This window comes from Desmodus rotundus, chromosome 10 (genome assembly GCF_022682495.2).
Source record: "Desmodus rotundus isolate HL8 chromosome 10, HLdesRot8A.1, whole genome shotgun sequence".
NCBI classification, from domain to species: domain Eukaryota; kingdom Metazoa; phylum Chordata; class Mammalia; order Chiroptera; family Phyllostomidae; genus Desmodus; species Desmodus rotundus.
The window spans coordinates 77,069,116-77,089,792 of record NC_071396.1 but is presented as its reverse complement, the minus strand read 5'-3'; the positions used below and the strand labels follow the sequence as shown (position 1 = coordinate 77,089,792).

Sequence of the window (20,677 nt, the reverse complement as noted above, 5' to 3'; positions counted from 1 at the left end):
ACAAAATGCCACATCCTCCCCAACATATTTCTCATTCCCCCAGTGAGCATTTTATGGTCCTTGTAATATTTTTTAGGAAAAAAAAAATCCAGAATCAAGTTTGTAGGTAAAATTCTTCATTTCTTTAAGAATAAATCCTTTCAATTTCTTTAAAACAGTCTCACCCTGTTACCGTGCCCAACAAAGTGAAATGCCGAACACGAGAAGAGGGCTGAGCCAGAGCAGCAGAGTTTGTGTCTCACAGGGATAGGCTCTTGTCACCCCTGCTGTGGTCCTCCAGCCCTCCAGCCCGCAGTGAGAACTCACCAGCAGGAACTGCAGCGACCCCTCCTGGCTGGGGCTGCAGGAGGAGCGGATGTCCTTCCCATCACTCCCTTACCCTTAAAGTCGGAACTCGAAGGCTGGACTGCTTGCTCCAAGTAGTTTCTTTAGATCCCAGCTGCTCAGGTGGCCTGGCGAAGTACCCCAGCCTTTGGAGCTGCTGCGCCTCTGTTTTGGAGAACTCGGCACTCTTCCTGTCTTGTTAATAATGAGGAGGACAGCTAACTTTTATCGCTCACTTAACATATGCCTGGCACTATTCTAGACGTTTTCATATAAATTAATCTAATACTTACAAGCCCTGTGAAGGCACGAATGAAACCCCCATTTGGGGGAAGGTGAGGGACTTATGCGAGACCACACAAGCAGTCGGGGTGAGGGGCCTTTGACTTCAGAGCCCATTCCTTTCGCTTTCTAAAAACTGGAACACTCCGTAAGACATTAAGCTGGCTCCCTTACCTGTTTTTTAGTGTACAGCTCAGTGGCATCGAATACATTAACACTGTTGTGCTGCCACCACCCTCCTCCCCCCACAGAAGTCTTCTCATCTCGCCGAACTGAGAGCCTGTACCGTTACCTACTAACTCCCATTACCCACCCCGGCTACCCCCACTCCGCTTTCTGTTCACAACTTGCTCTTTTAACCCAAATGCTTGCTGTCCTTGGAACTTAGGACTGGGCCAGCCTGAGCGTATTTTGCTGATCCACTTTTTCTGTCATGCCACTTACACTTCGCTTTTCTCTTGTATGTTTTATGATGAGCAGAATGGAAATGTGTGTTGTTATCCCATTTCTGTGGTGCAGGGTCAGCTTTCCTGCCCTTTCCTTTTACTAGGCTGAAAGTATGAGGTTTTGAAATAATATCTTTTGTTTTACCCCTGATTGGAAGATGAATAAATGTTCGCTCTGGGAAATTTGGAAAATACAGAAAAGCATGAAGAAGGCAGGGAAGATTATCTGTACTGCAACTGCTAGACACAGCAACTTCTTGGTACTATGAACCCCTGATATTTGTTTTTATGTCTATGAATAATACCTTTTCACATTTCACTGTGTGAACTATTGTGAATCGTTAAATAAGAGGGTTTTGCCTTCGAGGAGCTTGCATTCCAGGAAGGACGTAGGGAAGCGCAGTGCATTGCGATAAATGCTTGAGTAGGAATGAACTCCGTGGGCATTGGGAATGCATAGGGGCATGTGGGGCAGGGGGGCACTTGCCATGTGCTCCTCTCTCCCTGGGTGATGAGGGTGCAGGCAGATAAGGCAGGGGTTCTCTCCCTCCCTTCAGGATCTGTGTTACTGTGCAGCTGGCAAGGTAAGCTGGTCAAGACACAACAGCAGGTAGCGTCATCATCTATTGCATGGTCAAATGTGAAGTTGCGAGGTGCAGACTTTGGTGCTCCTGGAGCCGGAGGAGGCAAGATATCGGAGGAACTATGCTGCAGTGAACATGGGAGTACTGATAGTTCTTTGAGATGATGGTTGCATCCCCTTTGGATATATACCCAAAAGTGGGATTGCTGGATCATATGGTGCTTTTATTTTTAATTTTTTGAGGAACCTCCAAATTGTCCTCCATAGTGGCTATATCAGTTTACATTCCCACCAGTAGCGCACAAGGGTTCCCTTTCCTCCCCCTTCCTGCCAGCATTTATCTCTTGTATTTTTGGTAATAGACATCCTAACAAGTGTGAGGTGCTATCTCACTGTGGTTTGCATTTCCCTGATAATTGTGATGTTGAGCAGCTTTTTACGTACCTCTGTATGTCTTTGGAAAATTGTCTATTCAGTTCCTCTGCTAATTTTTTCATTGGGTTATTTTGTTTTTCTGCCCTTGAGTTGTGTGAGTTCTTTATATTTTTTTAATATTAATCCTTCATCAGATATATAATTTACAAATTTCCTGTCTGATGTAGTCCCACTAGTTTATTTTTTATTTTGTTGCCTTCATTTTTGGTTTGAAGTCCAAAACATTATCAGCAAGACCAATGTGTTTTCTTCTTGGAGTTTTATAGTTTCAGTTATTATGTTAAAGTCTTTAAATCCATTTTGAGTTGATTCTTGTGTATGGTGTAAAATCAGGGTACAGTTTCATTGTTCTGCATGTGTCTGTCCAGTTTTTTCAATACCATTTATTAAAGAGACTCTTCTTTCCCCATTGTATGTTCTTGGCTTCTTGGCCAAAACAAATTGATCATATATCCATGGATTTATTTCTTTGCTCTCTATTCTATCCCACTCATCTGTGTATCTGTTTTTATGCCAATATCATACTGTTTTGATTACTGTTGCTTTGTAATATAGTTTGAAATTAGGAAATGTGAAAACCTTCAGCTTTGTTCTTTCTCTTCAGTTGCTTTGGCTATTTGAGATCTTTTGTGGTTCCATATGAAATTTGAGTGTTGTTTTTTCCCTTTCTGTGAAAAATTAAACGTTAGGTAGGGGTTGCATTGTATCTGTAAATCACTTTGCATGGTGTGGACACTCGAACAATATTAATTTTTCCAATCCGTGAGCACAGACTGTCTTTCCACATATTTCCACAAACATATTTGTGTTTTCTGCAATTTCTTTTATTAATGTCTTACAGTTTTCAGTGCTTCGATCTTTCACCTCCTTGGGTATATTTATTCGTGAGTATTTTATTTTTGATGCTATTGTCATTTGGATTATTTTCTTTATTTCACTTTTGGTAGTTTGTTATCCATGTGTAGAAATGCAGCAGATCTTTGCATATTGATTTTTGTACCTTGCAACTTTACTGAATTTCTTTATTCTAAGTTTTTTTGATGGATTCTTTAGAGGTCTCTCTATATAATGTCATGTCATCTGCAAACAGTGACAGTTTTATTTTTTCCCTTCCAGTTTGGATATCTTCGATTTCTTTGCATACCTAATCATTCCGACCAGCGCGTTAATACTGTGCTAAGAGTGGTGGGAGTGGACAGCTTCGTCTTGTTTCCGATCTCAGAGGCAGAACTTTCAGCTTTGCATCACTGAGTAGGGTGCTAGCTGTGGGATTGTCATATATGGCTTTTATTATGTTGAGGTGCATTCCCTCTATACCTGATTTTTTTTAAGTTTTTATTATGAGAATACGTTGAATTTTGTCAGATGCTTTTTTTGTGTCTGCTTAAGTATTCATACTATTTAATTCTGCATTTTGTTGATGTGGCACGTCACACTGACCGCTTTGCAGGTGTCAAACCGTCCTTGCATCCCTGCCATAAACCTCACATGATCAAGACGCGTGAGATCCCTAGAGTGTACGGTTGAACTCAGTTTGCTAACATTTGGTGGAGGGTTTTTGCTTGTGTATGGATCAGGGGTCTTTGGGGTTTTTTTGCGTTGCACCTTTATAGCCCATTTCCTAATTCTGACCTGAAGCCGTCTTGTTAACAGTCATCCTCTCATGTTCACCACTAGGTCGTGAGCCCCTTGGGTAATCTCTGTGTCTCCTTCAAGGCCTAGAACAGTATGTTCCACACTGATAGGTGTGGAGCCGCTCTGGAAAGATTTGTAAAATTTCGTGTCTATTAAATTTGACGAGTTGCTATTTGCCATTTACCTTCTTTTCGTGGAGTATGTTATGTAAAAATAGCAGTAGTTAAATTTGCTGTGTATATAGGACATAAGTATTTTCTTTTTGTCAAATAGGAGCTCTCCAAGATTACGATGCCCGTCATATTTAATGAGCCTTTGAGCTTCCTACAGCGACTCACTGAATACATGGAGCACACATACCTCATCCACAAGGCCAGTTCACTTTCTGACCCTGTGGAAAGGATGCAGGTATGTGTAAGGCAAGCGCCGGAAAAGGTTTACGTCTTAGAGACTCCTCTACCACTCCCGCCCTCCTAGCCCCCCACCCCAAACACACTGACACGGAATTGGAGTTCAGCCCAATATATGAGGTTGGGGAACGTTGTTAAAACATAGTTGGCACGTTCGGAGCGTCCTCTGCGTTCCTGCCGTCACTGTCTCCTGGTCAGAGTTCCACTGTGGTGGAAGGACGGAGAGAACTGCAGGCGAAGCGGGGGCTCTGTAGCCAAACCTGGGTGTTGGTAAGCTATTTCCGAGTCTTCATTTTCAGAAAGTAGCATTGTGTTGCAAAAAAATCCACCCTTTCTCCTTTCAGGCTCCCTCAGTGTTTCCAAGAAGGAATGATCGCACACACATGCACACACGAGTATGTACACGTGTGCTTATGTGCATATAAACATGCACACACTGCTGTAGGTTAAAACGAAAGGCAACACGGAGTCGCTTTTTAATGTTCTTTTGAATAGAAGACGTTCATGTGATGTGTAGGGTGGACTGGACACAGGAGAGGACAGTAGGCACGTCGCTCTGCTTCATACAAAGCCAGAGCATTCTGAATGGAATTTCTCTGTTCTTTCGTTTAATATAAATCAGCTTTTTCCAACTTCATCTGGCATGACACCAATTTGTTTACTTTTGTCTTTTCTCTCCTATTCCAAAAGTATTGTACTGTTTAGAAATTTTGAAGGAATAAAAGTAGTTTGGGGTTTGAGAGTTCTTTAAACATCCTTGAGGGAATCTGTAGCACCTTTAGGGTGTTCCGAAAGCGCAGTTGGAAGTGACCCTCCAGGGAGGAGCTCTGAGTAAGCTCCGTCCCGCACATCCACATCGCTAGAGCCATATACAAGTTCAGAGTAATTAAACTCCTCAAAATAATTTTAGAAAGTACTCTTACGAGGAATGTCAGTTCCTGAAAGGAGGCGAGCAAGCGAGGCGGTTCCTCACTTCTCCTCCTGCTCCACCCCACAGTGTGTGGCTGCATTCGCCGTATCTGCGGTAGCTTCTCAGTGGGAACGCACCGGAAAGCCTTTCAACCCGCTTCTGGGCGAGACGTACGAGCTGGTTCGGTAAGATCTTTCACTCTGCTGCAGATGAGTGGTTGAGTTTGTATGCTTTACATACCTTTTAAAATGAAAGAGAGAAATACATATTTTGAGCATCACCAACAACAATTTTGTGTGACTGGAGCAAGTTAACAATTTTAATGTTTGTTTCTACAATACTTATTATTTCAGAGATGATGTAAAAAATATTAAAGTAATTGTAAATGTACCATTATAAAAAGTAATTGTGAAAATATCATTATTCCTGATCATGTAGGACTTTCGTCCTGTTCTTATGTATATCATAAGCCATGATTTTTTAATAATCATATAAAATATATTAGTATAAACTTACTCTTTCGGCTTAAAGGCAATGAGTGCATCCGCATCTGTAGTTCCGTCTGCCAGCTGTAGCCTGCTTCTCATTTACACACAATTAGGGAATTCATGTGGCTGTCATTTTTCTGAATTGTCCACTTCTTTGCGCAATTTTGACCTATGTATCCCCTGGATATTTGAAAGTGGGCACACTAGATTCCTCTTTCTTAATAAAAATGGAATGATGTTTTAAATTTACGTGGCTGACATTATCACTTTATGCAACCCACCCAAATTCACGTGAGTGTTCTTTATTTTAATGTTTAAATAGTTAGAATTATAATACCATTGGATTCAGTAGGTTGGGTTGCATTTGTACAGTTTCTAATACATTAATTTGTTCTTTAATCAAGATAACAAAGGCTTGTTTACTTTGTCAAACCTGTTTAATACTTTTTAACTGAAATAACAATAAGGTGCACGTTCCATGGCAAGAACTAGTTACAGTGTTGTTTTTTGGTTTTGTTTTTAAATGTTTAGCGAAGACCTTGGTTTCAGACTCATCTCGGAGCAGGTCAGCCATCACCCCCCCATTAGTGCATTCCATGCCGAAGGGTTAAACAGCGATTTCATCTTTCATGGGTCCATCTATCCCAAACTGAAGTTCTGGGGGAAGAGTGTAGAAGCGGAACCCAGAGGAACCATCACCTTGGAGCTGCTTGAGTAAGTTGGAATTGAACCTTTGTACACACACGTACACGTACGGAAATGCATTTGCACCCAGAGCCGATCCTGTTCAAAAGCTGGAGATAAAGAAACAGCTCCTAGGAAGCATCGGTTATCTACCTGCCTATAAAAGAACTTGGGGAACATGGTGATAGCCGTTGTTAATCCCTCTGAGTATGTTTTAGGGTTAACCTGGTGTTTGCCTGTGGTGTCTGTATCTCTTTCAAGATGGGTGGAGTCGATCACCTCACGGCAGCTCTGATGAAACAAGCTTTCTGTGCATCGATGGCAACAACGTTTTGTGTAACCGTCTTTAAAAAGGAATTCACTCTGTGAATTATTGAAATAACAATTGTGTGGCATGTCTTAGACATTAGGTAAATTGGAAGTTCTCTTCTTTCCAAGAGAAAAAAAAGATTAGTTTTAAATTTCAAAGGTAGTTTCAGTTCTCGTTAAGCTACACTAAGCCCACTTTAGCCCGTCGTTCCTACTGGTTACCAAAGACCTGGGCAGAAGACGTAAAGCAGCCATCTGCAGACTCTGACAGGTAAATGATAGCAGGTCCACTGGGGAGAGAACTAAAAACCCAAGGCCAGTATGGCAGTGAGTGTCTTGGTTTTATCCCCACCCCACATCTCCTGGCTTGGAGTCAGAGGGGCCCAAATCCCACAGGTGGGCGGTGGGGGCAGACAGAAAAAGTTCCAGGAAAAACCCTCTCTTTCTGGTTAGGAGGCCTAGAAAGGTCTTTGTAGAATGTAGAGAATGGGGGAAATCCTTCTTCTTCTTCTGCCCCTGCCTTGCCCCAAAGCAAACTCCAGGGCCCACAGGTGTGTTCCCACAGGGGCAGCAGCAGCAGCCCACACACGAGGGCCTGACCCTCAGGAAAGTCTTTCTCTTGGCGAGAAGAACTGGATAAAGGGACTCTGTGGGTCAGGGAGTGTTAGGAAAATCCCTGTTCTTTTTTTCCTCTCTTTTTTTCCCTCACCTCTTTGCCCCAGAGGAAGACCCAGTTGTGGAAAGTTCAAGACAGCACAGAGGGGCTCAAACCCCCTTTTGTAGCCGGAGGCCAGGGGCCCGACCCTCCAGTATCCGAGAGTGTGGGGAAAGTCACAGAGAGTAGCGAGCTCAAGAAAGGGATCCCACGAAGCTGTGTTGCAATTCGTAAGATCGTCCTTATGCTCACGCATTGAAACGATCTGAAGTGGGACACCACGGGCCTTGAGATCTGAGCTGCCGTGTGGACCAATGTCCGGATCCCCAAGTAACCGTTGAGGGGTGGATCTGAATAGCACTAAAAAGGCTTTGAAACCTAAACTGACCCTAGAATCAGAGGCCACGGAAAATGGGTCAGGACTTACGGTCCGAAACTATAGCAATTGCCTACTGAAACACAACTCAATATTCTCCAGGAGATTTTAAGAGGACCCAGAGTATTGCAGTAGTCACATGTTCAGAGTACTATCCAACATTACTCGTCATGCAAGGAAACCAAAAATGTCAACAGCTCACAGTGGAAGAACAATAGACTCTAACCCCACAGTACTCAGACACTGAAATTTGTATCGAAGACTTGAAAGCAGCTACCATAACTATGTTTCAAGACATAAAAGACGAAGACTCTTTAAATGAATAGGAGAGTCTAGCGAAGAAATGGAAGTATTTCTGGGAATTTTAGTATTGAAAAGTGGAGGGACAAATGCAGTGCCTAGGATGGGCACGATAGCAGAATCTGAGTAACGGAGAGACGTGCTGTGTCTCAGCATACTGGCCGGCCTCAGTTACAGAGCTAAGGTGTCAGTCCTCCCATAATTGGCTTATAAGCAGCTTTACTAACGCAATCCAAATGAAAGTCCTGGGATGGTTTTTTATAGATATGGAGATGTTGATTTTAAAATTTACACGGAAAGGCAAATGAAATAGAAGTTAAAACAATTTTAAAAAGAACATAACTGACAGACTCCTACTTCCCAATTTTAAGACTTCACTTAAAGCTGTTGTAATAAAGACAGGGTGACGTTGCCAAAATGGATAGACACGTATATCCATGGAACGGTGAAGAGTCTGGAAATTAGCCCACAGAAATACGGCCGGTTGGTTTGTGACAAAGGCACAAAAGCAGTTCAGCGAAGGATGGTCCTTTCCATAAATGGGGTGGGCACAGTTGGACAGCCATATGTTGAAAAATGAACCTCAACTCACATCTCATACCTTCTATAAAAAGCAACTCAAAATAGAGTATAGGTCGAAATAAAATGTACAACTGTAAAGCTTTTGGGAGAAAACATAGAAGAAGATCTTTATGACATTAGATTTGGCAAATATGTCTTACAGATACGATACCAAAGCACAATCCAGAAAAGACAGAATTGGTAAATTAGATTTTATCAGAATGAAAAACTTGCTCTGTGAGAGACACTGTTCAGAGAACGAAGAGACAAACTGCAGATGGGCAAAAATTATTTGCATATCATTTATCTAACAAAAGACTTTTAAACAGAACAAAGAACTCTCAAAACTCAACGAGAAGAAAAGAAACAACAGAATAAAAACTTGTGAGAAAAGATGTGAGCAGATAGTTCACCAGAAAAGTTGCATAGATGACAGATAAGCATATGAAAGAATACTCAACAGCATTAATCGTTAGAGAAATACAAGAACTCACAAGGAGATACACTTAATAGAACGGCTAAAATCAAAGCAATTTTTTAAAACTGACAATATAAAATGTTGGCAAGGATACAGAGCAACTAGAAAGTCCATACAGTGTTGGTGGGATACAAAATGATTGCGCCACTGGGGAGAACAGTTCTTACAAAGTCGTCCACCGCATGGCTCACCAGTTCCACTCATAGATGTTTATTCTAGAGATATGAAAACTTATGTTCTCACAAAAACCTGTACACAGATGTTTATATTAGTATTACTTATAGTCACCCAAACTGAAAGCAACCCACATGCCCTTCGATGAGTGAATGGTTAAGCTATACAGTGGAATACTGCTCAGAAATAAGAAAGATGAAATTACTGATACATAGTGTTTAAAATGCATCATACAAATTGAAATAGGCAATCTCAGAAGGTTACCGTGTCATCCTACGTCCATGACGTCCCGGACATGTGTGAAATCGGAGCTTATTCACATGCACGAGTTTTTCCCTTTGATGAGCCGGAATGAGCTTTCTTTGGAAAGTGCTAAATCATAGGCTTTTTCATTTTTATTTCCTACCTCTAATTTTATTTTTTAAATATGTTTTCACCTAACTGTTGAATGCCTTAGATGATCGTAAACGTAGTTCATTTGGAGTTTGGTGAAAGTGTAGAGTTTTTTCCTTAAGCTTTTGCACCCTTTTAAGAAGCAATAAAAGTAGTAAAATGGTACCTGTTTTACTGAGAGTTAACACCAGTAGATCTGAGTTATCACTAGTACTCTGATTTGTTATCCTCAGTTAGTGGCATTTGAGTCAAATCGCTCTTGTCAGAACAAAACAACACTTCTTGCTCATTTCTGTGGGTATTGGTTTTATTTTTGTTCTGTAGACACAATGAAGCATACACATGGACCAACCCTACGTGCTGTGTACATAACATCATTGTGGGCAAACTCTGGATTGAGCAGTACGGCAATGTGGAAATCACAAACCACAAGTAAGACACTTCCGGGCAGTTATCTGTCCCTTTGATTGTCATCATCCGGCATCAGTGGGCTTCATTTTTTAAAAAAAAAGCTCTAGGTAAACTCAGAACAGGCCATATAACTATTAAATGAATAGAAGCCCATTCATTTAATGAACAGAGTTCACTAAAGTTTCTGATTGGGGAAGACGAGGTGAACTCTGAGCTTCCCCAACCTCTGTGAATCTTAATTCCCACCTCAGCTCATTTTGCCGATATTGTTTAGTTTGTGTTATTCACAGAGCAGGAGTGGGGCTGGAGGAACATAAAAGTTAAAAACAGTTGGGTTCAAACCTACTTTGTGACCTCAGGCAAGTGTCTTGGTCAGCCTGGGCTGCAATAACAGAACACTACAGATTGGATTCAATGGCGGGAATTGATCTCTCTTGGTCATGGAGGCTGGGAAATCCTAGGTCAGTGGGCCAGCAGATTTGACGTCTCATGAAGCCCTCTTCCTGATTTGCAGATGGCTGCCTTCTTTGTATCCTCACAGGGCAGAGGGGGGGAGATCGTCTTCTGTGTCTCTTCTTTCAAGGGCACTGATCTTATTCCTAAGGGCTCCACCGCATGACCTAATAACCCCCAGACGCCATCACATTAGGGGTTAGGGCTTCAACATATGCATGTGGGGGGACACAGATAGGCGTTCCATAGCAACGAGTCACTTATTCTTTACGAACTTTGCTTTCCTTTTTTATTGTGGGCCCAGTAGCAAAATGCTGCTAGAAAGGTTATCATAATCATTATTCTCTACTGCTGCTTCCATGGTGGATGGTAATCTGAGCTTCCTGTCTCCTTCTTAGGACTGGGGACAAATGTGTGTTGAATTTCAAGCCATGTGGCCTTTTTGGTAAGGAATTACACAAAGTTGAAGGCTACATTCAAGATAAAAGGTAAAGTGTTTATTGTAACTGTTGACTAGTATAGATCAACATTTATTTATTTATTTATAAATAAAATGTCAGCATTAAAATCTGCTATAATCTAGGAAACAAGCATTTCAATAAGTTGAAAAATCTTCTACAAGGAAATATCTGTTTCTCTAAAGAATCTGATTCATAAGCCTCTTTGTAATAATATTTAATTACAGCAAAGTGCCGGTTTAATTGTTGGCTAAACATCAGTTTCTCTTGACAGCAAAAAGAAGCTCTGTGCCCTCTACGGGAAGTGGACAGAGTGTTTATATAGTGTTGACCCCGCCGCTTTTGATGCTTTCAAAAAAAATGATAAGAAAACTCCTGAGGAGAAGAAGAACAGCAAACAGGTGAACGTCCCGTCGGGTGGCCTCAAAGGAGCCTCTGGGCTCCTAACCCTGTGCTGATCCCTTCGGAGGTGGCCCGTTACTGGGTCAAAACTTGACCTCTTTCTTTCTTCTTGCTAATTCTTCTCCATGATTTTTTTTATTGAGGTATAATTGGCATACATCTTTAAGTCTTTTTACTGAACAGTTAATCTGCCGTAGCAGCGGATTTCCGACAGTCTTCCAGAGATGGGTGCCCCACTTCTGTGACTGCGCAGGCGCTGCCGGGGCTTTGATTGCATTCACACCGCCTTGGGAAGTTGGAGTCTGTCTCAGGGAGACATTTTCTTCTTTTTCTTTCTGTTTATGGATGTTAGAAGCTGAGATCCATTGAGTATTTAAAAATATTAAAAATCATCTCCTACATTTCCATGCTAATTAGCATTTTGGTTGCCCTCTCTCTCATCTCTAAATCACTGAAGTTAAAACATTGAGGGCGTCACCCCAGGACGGCTGTCCTTCTGCTACTAAACGTTCTGGTAGGACAGGTAATTGTCCGAATTTCCCACCTGTGAGGCCCGCAGCTTCCTGTCTCGGGCCTAAAGAGGCTCTGAGGTCAGGCAGACCCTGCCCTTTCCCCCCAGGCGAGAGAGCTGAGAGCCGCAGCGAGGCTGCGCCTGTTGGGACGGGAAATGTTTTGAGGACTGAGCACTTTCAGGGGCCGGTGCCCTGGGTCAGAGCACCAGCTCTGGGTTGGAGTCCTGTCTCCACCCTTATGAGCATTATCTCCCCTCTGCCCCAGTGCCTTCGTTTGTAAAATGGGAACAATAATAGGACCTACTTGGCAAATGAGTTGATAAATGTAGAGGGCTCTGAACAGTATCTGGTTAGTAAAGATGACTGAAGTCCTTTCTGCTCAAAGCATGTCTGTGGGCTGGCAACCTGAGCCTCATCCGAGAGCCCACAGACTCCCAGGCTCACCGCGGACCTCCCAAAGCACAGTCCCCGGGGCTCTGCTGGCAATTCTGCATGTGAAGGTTTAAGAAACCCTAATATTCCTCAAAAACAGAAGGTGTATTTATGAGCAACTTCCTTTGTAAATCGAGTTAACCATGGTCCTGAGGTGACGGGAGTTTTATTAAATGACCAGAGCATGCGGCTTTCCTGTTGCTTTGACCTTTTTCTTGCCCCGCCACCCCCACCCTGCTGTCACCTCTCTGTGCACAGTGCCGCCTTCCGCCTCGCCCCATGTCCCCCTCCTGCTTTCCTTCCTGGGAGGCACACTGACACTTCCTGCAGATGTTAGAACCGGTGGCGCTGGAGAAGAACATGTTCCAGGGGCCCGGGAGTCCTGACACAAACTCCCTGGCAGCAGCCCCAGCCACCAAATACACCCTCACGAACCCACGTGCTGTCCACCCTCCCTCTGTAGAGGTGGAGTGGGTGCAGCAAGGACATTGGTGAAATAACACAAAATTCCCCCCACGCCCCCTAAACCCCTGGTCTGACTTTGTGGAAGGGTGGCCTTACCCCCCTGGAGAGAAAAATTATTCTCGCACGCCCGAAAAATTATTCTTGTCTCTCCGTCCTGGGTGCGTCTCGCTACCCTAGATTTCTGATGTTCCGGGCATAGGCGAGTGCGGGGGAAGTTTGTCAGATGCCGTGGGAGGTCGTTAGCATCAATGTTGTCACCTCCTTGCTGCTGTTTTCAACTGTATATTCACTGGATGTTCTAGATTTGGCAACTGTGTGACATCGGGAGTATTAACCTTCCAATGGCTTGAATTCTCTATAAAGTCTTACAAAACTGTGGTGATAATATATCCTCCTAGGTTTATTATGTAAAGACTAAATATAGAGAGAGCTCCTAATGTAGCTCTGGCCTCTGGAGCGGGGGCGGTAGCCAAAAACAATGTTGGCTTCCTTTTTAGCCTAACATATTTTTAAATTCTTTTTTTTTTATCAGATGCTTTCAGTATCCCTCCTAGTTTTGTGTAATTGATCATTTTGTTAACTGCCCCAAGAATTTAACTTTTTCTTGAATTCTCACAATGTTTCAGTAGATACTCAAATGAGTTATTCTGTCTTTTAAAAATGCTTTAAAAACATTAAAACACCAGTAAAAAGTGATGATGACAATGCCCGGAATGCAGATACCACTAAATGTTACGGCACGTGAAGCTCTTGAGACTCATGACACTTGTCATTCCGGCTCCACGGACCCCATGCCGTGTCCCAGGGCGAGTGTCCCAGGGTGGGGGGCGAGGGTGAGGAAGTCCCCACGCTGCCGCCCCAGGCAGTTCACGTTCCGGTGCTGTGCAGTAAAGGAAAGGTGATCTTCCAATGTGAAGTATATTCTTTTTAAAACATTTTAATTTTGTTCCTCTGTTGGTCCTTCCAGGTGAGCACGTCTGAGGAGTCGGATGAAATGCCGATGCCAGATTCCGAAAGCGTGTTTGTCATCCCCGGAAGTGTGCTCCTGTGGCGGATAGCCCCGCGGCCTCCCAACTCTGCGCAGGTGAGGCCAGGCTTCCGAACACGTCTCGCCCTTGTGTTCACCTCTGATGGTGCTCTTTCCCTGTGGGTGCAGGGCCAGTGCTGGCGGGATGTAGAAGAGGTCAGGGGGTCATTGAAATGCCCCCAGCTGTCCCTCTGCCCACTCCTGGGTGCAGTTTCCCGTCTCACCCTGAGACCCAGTGCATTTGTGCTGTTCATCCCTTCTGGTGCCTGGCCGGGGAGACGTGCGGGGATGGGACTTCTGGGGGCTTATTTAGCGGTCACTTAGAAGAATACTGGCTCCCATTAAATGCAAGATGATGCAACCTCTTCGGTGTAAGCCTCCCAGATACAGCAAGTAATGATTTTAATGAAAGAAATAGTATGTTGATTTTGCTTATAGTCCAACCTAAAGTTGACAGCGATATGGGATATTCATTCCGTGAGGCCTGCTTCAAGATTTCTTTGAGACCAATACCCATAGGTGGTGCATAGGTGGTGAAAACATTTAGATACAAGGTCTGTAAAGGGCAGAGGATTATTGCCATAGAAGGAAGGGTTCATTGTCGGATCAAACCTATTCTACCTTCTGGGTTTCTGTTTTGCATTACGCCTTGGTATATGTTCATTTGAACATTTCGCCTCCTTTTCAGATGTACAATTTCACTAGCTTTGCAATGGTTTTGAATGAGATAGACAAGGAAATGGAGAGCACGATTCCGAAGACGGACTGCAGGTTGCGGCCTGACATCCGAGCCATGGAAAATGGAGAAATTGGTAACTAGCATCTGACGGTGCTACTGGTGAAGGGTCATTTGTGGGGAGGGGGGGGGCGGGGGGGAGATGGTTTGTTTTATTCCTGGTGCTTGGTAGCGTCATTGCAGTACAAGCATTGTAGTCTCTCCTAGAATTGTTTTGGTTTTTGTCGTTGTTATGAGAAAGGCCGAGTGGCGGCTGCAGGAATTAGCTGCCTGGCACTGTTAGCCTCTCCAGTTTGCTCCCGCGTGCAGCTGGAGATCCCATGGCTGCCCCCAGCCACAGCCCTTGGAATCACGCTGCCTTAGAAATTTTTCATTACAATTTGATATAAATTGGTAACTTGTTTTAAATTTGGAAATTTGAGATAGGCTCTCGTAGCTCCTATTCATTATTTCAGTGATCCTCCCTGATACTTCAATCTATAGTGTATCTAACCAGAGGTATATATTTTGTGTCTTTTATTTCTTTTTTTAATTACAGTTGACATCCAACATTGTTAGTTTCAGGTGTACGGCACAGTGATTAGACGTTTATGTAACTTGCAAAGTGATCCCCCAATAAGCCTAGTACCCCCCGACACCACACACAGTTATTACAGCATTACTGACTCTGTTCCCTGTGCTGTACTTTACGTTCCGTGACTGCTCTGTAACCACCAATCTGTGCTGCTCCATCCCTCCCCTTTCCTACCCATCTCCTAACCCCCTCCGGCATCCGAGGCGCTCTCTGAATTTTCAGTGAGACAGTGCAATGGTATTTTGGAAAATTGTATGAATTTCTTGTGAAGAGAATCTGAAGCTCTGTGAGGTCTCAGTAAGAATTTAGAAAAATTCATATTTATTCAGTTTCTCTGCCCTGTTTTTCATTGAAATATTTTAATGACATCATTTTTGGCCTTAAGAATGAGCAGGTTCTTGTTGGGAAGTGCAGGTGTTATGAAGGCCACAGGCTGTAGAAAATGACAGCTGGGTCTTGAACACCAGCTCTGCCTCCTACTAACTGGTGTGTATGAAAATTCCAACTTGGTGTTTGACTGCGGTGTTTGCCTTCTTATACCAGGGATGTCATGCTGGCCCATTTGGGTGGCACTTCTCCGCAAAGTTATGCTTAGTGCTGTGCCTGCATTCTCTTCTTGTACAATAACTGTAACTGTTTGCCATTGATGTTCTTATTTCAGACCAAGCTAGTGAAGAAAAAAAACGACTTGAGGAAAAACAAAGAGCAGCTCGCAAAAACAGGTCCAAGTCAGAGGAGGACTGGAAGACGAGGTGCGTGGTTTTTCAGACCCGGCAGCTGAGCCCTCGGGCGGGTGCTGCCGTGTGGGGCGGGCAGGGTTGTCAGATCAGTCAGCGAACTGCGAGCAAGGCCTCGCATGAGCCCTGCTGTGTGGCTCCTGGGCCTGAGGGAAGAGTTCTTTCCGCTGAGTATTTGGGCTGAGAGAGTTGCATGTGTGACAAAGAAAAGGGAGTATTTGGAAATTAAGGTTAAAATATTCCCACACAATTATCACAGCTTAAATGCCAACTAAGAAAAAACAATCTTAATTCCTTATCCAGCAAAGCCCTGTCCGTTCCATATGTCAGAGGAGAAGTAAAATCCAGAACTACAGGTTCTGGCGTGAATGTAGGTTCAGAGCCATTTGTTTGTATGTATGTGAGTAAATTACAAGGCTGTCTGCTTGTGTATATATCATGTATCAAGGATATTTAGACAATGTCTTTACTCTTCTGAATGCAAGGGATTTCACATGTAATGGAAATAAGATTTGTATAAAGGAACATTCTGGACTGCATTGAGAAATAGAAAGTGAACAATAAAATTCCTGAGTTTTGAAAGTTTTTTTTTTAAGACTTAGTGGCCACTGTGAGTAATAGAATCTCCTATAAATAATAGACGAAAATTTTCTTCTACATTAATATCACATAACAGAAACCATTGTCCCATAATTTACTTGATTTATCCTCACTCGAGGACATGCTTATTGATTTAGAGAGAAGGGAAGAGAAGGAGAGAGAGGAGGGGAGAGAAACATCTATGTGAGAAACATTGATCAGTTGCCTCTTGCATGCGCCCTGACCGGACCAAACCCACAACCCGAGCATGTGCCCTGCCTGGGAATCGAACCCATGACCTTTTGGTTTATAGGACAACACTCCCACCAACCGAGCCACACCAGCCAGGGCCTGTAGTTCACATTGTAACTTGATGTTCCACTATGGTGTTTCGGAGCCAATGGGAACATAATGTGCATTTCAGTAGATGCTATTTGGTAGTCTTTTTGTATCTTAAAGAAAGGTAGTTATTAGAATGAAAAATGACCTTAGATACCATACAGTCCAGTGGCTGTTGGACTTTGTTGTTTATACCCACATCTTGTTTTACCAATGAATTTGGAGCCTTACACGTGTTTTTCACAGCTGTGTCAGCAGCAGTTCCTACCTGAATATACACATCTTTAAAATGATTCTACTAACCCTTTGTTAAAAGAACATGTGTTGAGCACTGTCCATATGCGGTAAGAAGATTGCACGTTCACGGACTTGCTCTCCTCATGTTTAAATAGCTTGGTTCAGTTTGAGTTGGGGGGGGGGGTTGCTTTTGTAAAGCAACATTTTCTTCGGGGTAAGGCTAAGTAGCCTCACAGAAGTCAAACTCAGAAGTGTATTATAAGCTGTCCCAGGTTCTTCCACACTAAAAGCTGACTTTCCTGCTAATATTTGTTTCACTCCCTTGAAGAGAGTTCAGGCTGCAGGGTTTTCAGGGTATAAACTGTGATCCCTGTTTATGAAAACGGCTGCCTGTGACCCTGACCGGTTTTCCTGGAGGAGTCCACGGACTTTAATATTTTGCATGGGGAGGCCGGGGGAACTGGTGAGAGACAGACACAGGATTTGAAGAGGAGAGGCAGGTGAAGAAGCAAAAAAAAATTGGTGACATTATCTCCCCCAGAATGCGCATTGCACAGAATTAATATTTTATAGAATGTTATTTTGCTGATAGAGACCCATGGACTCTGTCGACTCAAAAATATTAAATAAAAGGTAGCAGAGTAATTTCTACGCTCTTCTTTTTCCCTATTACCCATGCTTTTCTAAAATGTTTGACTTTAGAAAGAGAAATTGCCTGCACTTTTTTGTACATGGAGGGCGTGTGATGATAGTAGCAGAGGTTTCCAGACATGAACAGTCCAAAGTAGGAGAACCAGAAGTTGAAAGAAACCCTAACCCTCTGCCTCAGACCATCAACTCCAGGGTACTCACCTCTGGTGCGGTGTTCAAACTCTGCCCGAGAACAAGTGAGCCCCGAAGGGAGGCTTGCAGACGCGGTCCGTAGAGAACTGTGTTCACATGTGAACAAGAAAACACCCTTCGCTGATAAATCTACAATCTGTGAACTGTCTCACTGCGACTTTTTCTCCTCTCTGTTCTGTATGAAGTCCTGTGGCTCAGGGCCTCAAGCTTGGTTAAATTATAAAATTACTTTTGGTCACCCTGATTTTGATTGGTCGGCTTTGCTGAAGTGCTTGCCTTTGCTGAGTCCGATGACAAAGTGCTGTTTCTACTGCTGAGATTTGTGAGACCCAGGAGAGTATGTAACCCCCTACTTCATATTGGACACAAAGTCTGTGGCTTTGACCAGATAATGGTTCCTTAATATATTTCTAGTTTGGTTACCAACATCTGAATAATATACAGCTTGATCATCTATACATTTTATAACTTAGGGACAAGTCCCAAAAGCTAAATAATTTATGTAATAATATTTCTGAAAATTTGGTCTAATGGCATTTACTCTGTGATACTTCAAGGATTAGCCTCGCCTGAAGCATTTTTTTCTCCCAGGGTTTTAAAAGCTTCTGTAGTGATATGAATAACACCTGAGACTTACCAAACGAATCTAACCTCTCTCTTAATTGTAAATATTTTTAGAAGCAATTTATTTGGAAAGAATGGCAAAGAAATTTAAGACTGTTTCCATAAATGCTACTCCGAAAACGAAACCATAGTTAGAAAGTGTTGCACAAATTTAATTGTGAACCTTTTGGGCAAGTAGGTTTGCATTTTCGTTACCTCAGAAAGCTGGGACTCTGGGAGGTGGGTCACATGCTCTTTAAAGGGCAAGACGATGATTAATGCAGCTCCTTCTAGAATTAAATGAGACAGGAAGTTAAAAGCGAGGCTATAACATAAGACTCCATATTGGCGTGGAAAAAATTGAGACCCAGAAAATTTGGACTAGATTCATTTCAGCGCATTATCAGTTATTAGCTTGGACAAGTTATTTAACCTAACATTCAGCTGTTTTGTAAAACAGAGCTTTAAGGGTTTGGGGGCATTTACTCTGAACTGGGCACCTTACACATTACTGTTGTAATGTGGTGTAAAAGTTAATTTTATCCCGATTCCTTATTTCTAACTGCCTTTAAAAGGATGACTTGTAGTGGAAGGAGTGGGACTAGAGGACAGACAGTTAGACAAACATACTGGTTCTCACAGCCCTACTGGACAGAAGATCCTAATGCTGTTAAGCAGCATTTCTGAATGTCATGGAAACCTGTAAGCCTTTTGCATGGTATCTTCACACGTTTTGGAACATTATTCCACCTGCGTGCTCTCCAGAGGGAAAACTGTAACTTCACACTCTTTGGAAATCCCGAACTCACAGACTGAATTGCTGCAGCAGGGAAGTACTGCAAGCCAGCAAAGCTGCAGGTATCCCGTGGTTTCGGTTCTCCTGTCAATGTCAGTCTTGTCTTTTCTCTTTGAACAGGTGGTTCCATCAAGGTCCCAACCCCTACAACGGAGCACAGGACTGGCTTTACTCGGGCAGTTACTGGGACAGAAACTACTTGAATTTGCCTGACATTTATTAAAATGCAGACAAGTCAGGGTGTTTGGCTAATCTACAAATAAGTCGTAAACCTATGTTTTTAATTTTTTTCCCTTTGGTTTCTACTCATCTTTAAAAACAGAAAAAAAGACCTGCTCATAACTTGCATTTCACCCAACAAAAGTAGGGCAGAAGGTGATATTGTTGGTGAAAGTCTTACAGAAAATGGGTAATTTTGCTATCCAAACATACTTATTTGGAATACTATTTTATATAGAGGTATAATAGGACTGCTGGAGAATGTGCTTTTTTATGGTTGCTGTTGCCATAATTACTGAAGGTTTATACCTAAATGTAACTTTAGCTTTATGAAATTATACAGTAATCCCAGATCAAGTTATTTTGAATATTTTATGCTGTCATGCTTGAATGTTTTAGATGTAACTTTGAAATGTTCAGAGTTCTCCTGTACAAAGTTCATGTGCTCGAAAGCAGAGGTTACGTCATTTTGTAAAGACTAATTAATAAGATGGCTTTTTTTCTAACCCTTTCAATTTGCCCCAGTCCCGCCTCCAAACGGAAAAAATGCCTGAATAGTCAGAATACGTGTTCCTGATTTGAAAATTATAAAGAATTAAACTGAAAAAGTATTTCACTTTCTTATTTTAGTGCTCTGAATTTGCTTTTATAATTCTGTAATCCATCACTAGAATTAAGAGGTGTTTAATTGTTCATGTTCAAATTGAAACTATGTATAAAATCTACCAATACACAAAAATCCCCTAGAAATAGATTCTAATCACCAGTATCATTACATAATGACAAACCTTTTTAAATGCTTCACCTCCCGGTGGCCAGTGCCACCAGAGAAATTAAGTTGCACTCATGTATTATAACTATCAAACCGTGTAACAGGCGGTCTTGGGCCTTTCGAGTCGGCAAGGCCCCTGTGTACTTAAACTGTGTATGGAGACCTACTGTACAGTAGCTTTGCCCCTTTAATTGGGGTACATTATTAATCTTACGTATTTATCCACCCAACCCTAGACAGATACTGCTCCAAGGGGCCTTAGGGAGCTGCCAGTAAATTATTTTCATTGCTGTCCTGAAGTTAACAAGTGTTATAATGAAATAATCTGATGCTAAATAAAGGCTTTAGAATGTTAAAAGTGTGATTTCTTCTAAACTTTCAAATGTACTAATGTTGCCACTTCATACCATCCGAAGTTATCAATAATGTCCTCACAAAGAAGTGAGGGGCTGCAGTCCCCAGGGCCAGAATCGGCCGGCGGGCAGCTGGCGCTTAGTAAGCATTCCTGGGAAAACACAGTTATTGTAGTGAGGCGCTACTCTTCACATGGTGGGAATGCCTGGCTAGAAAAGCTAGAGAGAGAATTTTGTTGTTTTAAACAATGTGTACACGAGTTGGAAAATACTATGATGTCACAAG

At 42.6% G+C, this 20,677-nt stretch overlaps 1 protein-coding gene and 1 non-coding gene across 8 annotated transcripts in view; one reads left to right on the top strand and one right to left on the bottom strand.

The window, feature by feature from the left end:
- Positions 1-20,396, top strand: part of OSBPL1A (oxysterol binding protein like 1A) — a 201,224-nt gene extending 180,828 nt beyond the window's left edge. For all 7 annotated transcript variants that reach the window (XM_024580141.3, XM_045188012.3, XM_053912206.2 and 4 more), the window contains 10 exons: positions 3,979-4,113; positions 5,113-5,210; positions 6,045-6,227; positions 9,768-9,875; positions 10,706-10,795; positions 11,040-11,166; positions 13,544-13,660; positions 14,292-14,415; positions 15,575-15,665; positions 19,168-20,396. In XM_024580141.3, the coding sequence (XP_024435909.1) occupies positions 3,979-4,113; positions 5,113-5,210; positions 6,045-6,227; positions 9,768-9,875; positions 10,706-10,795; positions 11,040-11,166; positions 13,544-13,660; positions 14,292-14,415; positions 15,575-15,665; positions 19,168-19,270 (1,176 nt within the window). In that variant the 3' untranslated portion in view covers positions 19,271-20,396. The remainder of the gene's footprint in view (positions 1-3,978; positions 4,114-5,112; positions 5,211-6,044; positions 6,228-9,767; positions 9,876-10,705; positions 10,796-11,039; positions 11,167-13,543; positions 13,661-14,291; positions 14,416-15,574; positions 15,666-19,167) is intronic.
- Positions 14,568-14,696, bottom strand: LOC112323038 (small nucleolar RNA SNORA44). The gene has a single exon (XR_002976686.2). It is a non-coding gene; the product is annotated as a small nucleolar RNA SNORA44 (small nucleolar RNA).
- Positions 20,397-20,677: the final 281 nt, after the last annotated feature.